Raw genomic sequence first — 2,500 nt, forward strand, 5'->3', positions numbered from 1 at the left:
AAATCGTATCGACTGTCTAATATCTTTAGTTTGTCAATTAATACTGTCTTGCTACTTATATGTGAACATATATATTCATATATAACATTTATTCTCTCTTCTGCCGCCTGCTCTAACCTCCTCCCGCTTCCCGCTACACAGTTGTACATTCAAGACAAGAACAAATGCAGAATACGTTTTATCTATACGATTAGGAATCTATTTACAAACGACGACGAGTACAACGTGATACTTTTTCTCTTCGTACGCATGTATATGTCAAATTCGATCGGTCTAATGAATTCAAAAAAAAAAAAAAAAAGAAAAAAACCACTGAAATGATAAATAAACTCGATCTCCTTTCATAACGTAACGAAAAGAAGAAACGAAAGATACGTAATTATCTAACGAATAATAATATACGTATGTATATCTTAACGTCTCATTATATCTTCTATACTAAATCCAAGTTTCGGAGGCGCTGTACTGCTCCTTTGATTTGATCTAAGCGTTCCTATTCTTTCAGCCATTTGTCTAACGGTCGTAGCTGAATTTGTTACTCTCGAATCTCCATAGACTGTGCTCTCGATCCTAAGATCCTGAGGAACGTCAGTGTGCGTTAACAGATGTGTCTTCAGATTGCTCTTCTGATTAAAACTTTTCCCACAGACCGGACATTTGTGGGGCGATTCCTCCATATGTAGAATCTTGTGAACTGCTAATGTTCTGCTCTGACAAAATCCTTTTCCGCATTCCGCACATTTGAATGGTTTCTCCTTGCTGTGTATATATCTATAGACGAATAATTCAAACAGAATTTCTTCGAGTTAGATCGAGAAAAAAAGACTTACATTGCGCGATAAGAATTGAATGTTATATGATTTATTTTTAATGTCTACAAATTAATTTCAAATACATATTTTATTTTAATAATTGAAGTGATCCTTATAAAAATTTTTTTATTATCTGTAAATTATATAAATATATATATATATATATATATATATATATATATATATATATGTATGTATGTGTGTGTGTGTATGAGCGTGTACGCGCGTGTGTGCAGGTGTGTATAATCTATATATAAAAGAGATATCGGAGATTATAAAAACCGACAAGAAACTTACCGATGATCCCTAAGATGATCCTGTCTGCGGAATGCTTTCCCGCAAATATCGCACGAGTACGGTCTCTCGTCAGTGTGCGTACGTTCGTGTATCAATAAATTATAACTCTTGGTAAATTGTCGATTACAAAATTTACAAATGAATTGTTTCTTCGGTCGCTGCCCAGGCAATTTTCGCGTAAGAAAGGGCGCCGGTGGTTGTACCGGAAGTGGTGGATGTAAAGCTTGATGAGTTTGATGATGATGTTGATGTTGTTGTTGATGGGGATGATGATGATGATGATGATGATGATGATAATGAGGCGAATTTTGCGGACAACATCCTCTAACAGCTAACAAAGCTGCACCTCTTAGCCAATTGTCCAAAAAAGTTGTTGCTTGATAACCACCAATATTTTGCTGAGTCGACTGCACGTGCTGTTGCTGTTGTTGCTGCTGTTGATGATGATGAACAAATCTACCGGACATCTGTTGCGATCTGATCCAACGGGGCGATGGTACTGTAGAGGTCATTTGAAGATGATGCTGCATCGATCTGTCCACCGACGGTGGTGTATGCGGTGGTGTAAGAGGTTCCATTTTAGTTTCCATTATTGATAACAATTTTTTCAAAGTAAATTTTTCTCTTTATCTCCTCTTTGTATTTTCTCTCTAACAATAATATTGAAAATCCTTACGTTCTTCTATTAATCACTCTTACACTCTGATATATCTCTTTATTTTTTTTATTGTTTTTCTTTTTCTCAGAGTCAAGTGAAAGTCACATTGTTAGTGTCCATCCAATTATACGTGACACCAAGCTTAATATGTATGCACTGTCTTTCGACTCTATGTGTGTATATGCATATACATACATAGATACATACATACACACACACACACACACATATATATATATATATATATATGCAAATATACAAGAGAATCAGAAAAAGGGAAAGACGTATGTAGAAAGAGTGATGGTGAGAGTGTAAGAGAAAGACGGAAAGTGAGAGAGAGCGGATGAACGAGACGGAATAAATAGCAGAAAAAAATTGATAAAACGAGAAGAAATAAGAAGTCTCTCTAGTACAAGGGTCGAAGCGATACTAAAGTTTGGTTGAGCGTGGCGGAAGTCGTACGGCTTCATCGTCGACTACCTGTCCTTGGAGGCGACACGGTGGCCCCTCCTACCGCACCTTCAACTTCTGCGGTCCGGTTGGCGCTCGACTTCCACAGGGGCGGAGCTTCTGGCTCTGGGTGCCCCTCGGGGCGTCGCGACGCTTACCCGTCCGTGCTCCTGCGTCTATCTCTTTCTCTTTCTCTTTCTCTTTTTCTCTCTCTCTCTCTCTTACTCAATTGTCGACTCCTAAAGAGGATAACTCTATCCCTGCTCTTTCGCTTTATCTTAGG

At 37.9% G+C, this 2,500-nt stretch overlaps 1 protein-coding gene across 1 annotated transcript in view; it reads right to left on the reverse strand.

The window, feature by feature from the left end:
* Positions 1 to 2,500, reverse strand: part of LOC124949766 (protein odd-skipped) — a 13,850-nt gene that overhangs the window by 10,402 nt on the left and 948 nt on the right. Inside the window, exons 1-2 of the mRNA XM_047495433.1 lie at positions 1,110 to 2,500; positions 1 to 771 (exon numbers count right to left, since the gene is read on the reverse strand). The exon at positions 1 to 771 is cut by the window's left edge and continues 1,579 nt beyond it; the exon at positions 1,110 to 2,500 is cut by the window's right edge and continues 948 nt beyond it. Of these exons, the coding sequence (XP_047351389.1) occupies positions 414 to 771; positions 1,110 to 1,699 (948 nt within the window). The 5' untranslated portion in view covers positions 1,700 to 2,500 and the 3' untranslated portion in view covers positions 1 to 413. The remainder of the gene's footprint in view (positions 772 to 1,109) is intronic.

Source organism: Vespa velutina, chromosome 6, assembly GCF_912470025.1.
Source record: "Vespa velutina chromosome 6, iVesVel2.1, whole genome shotgun sequence".
NCBI lineage: Eukaryota > Metazoa > Arthropoda > Insecta > Hymenoptera > Vespidae > Vespa > Vespa velutina.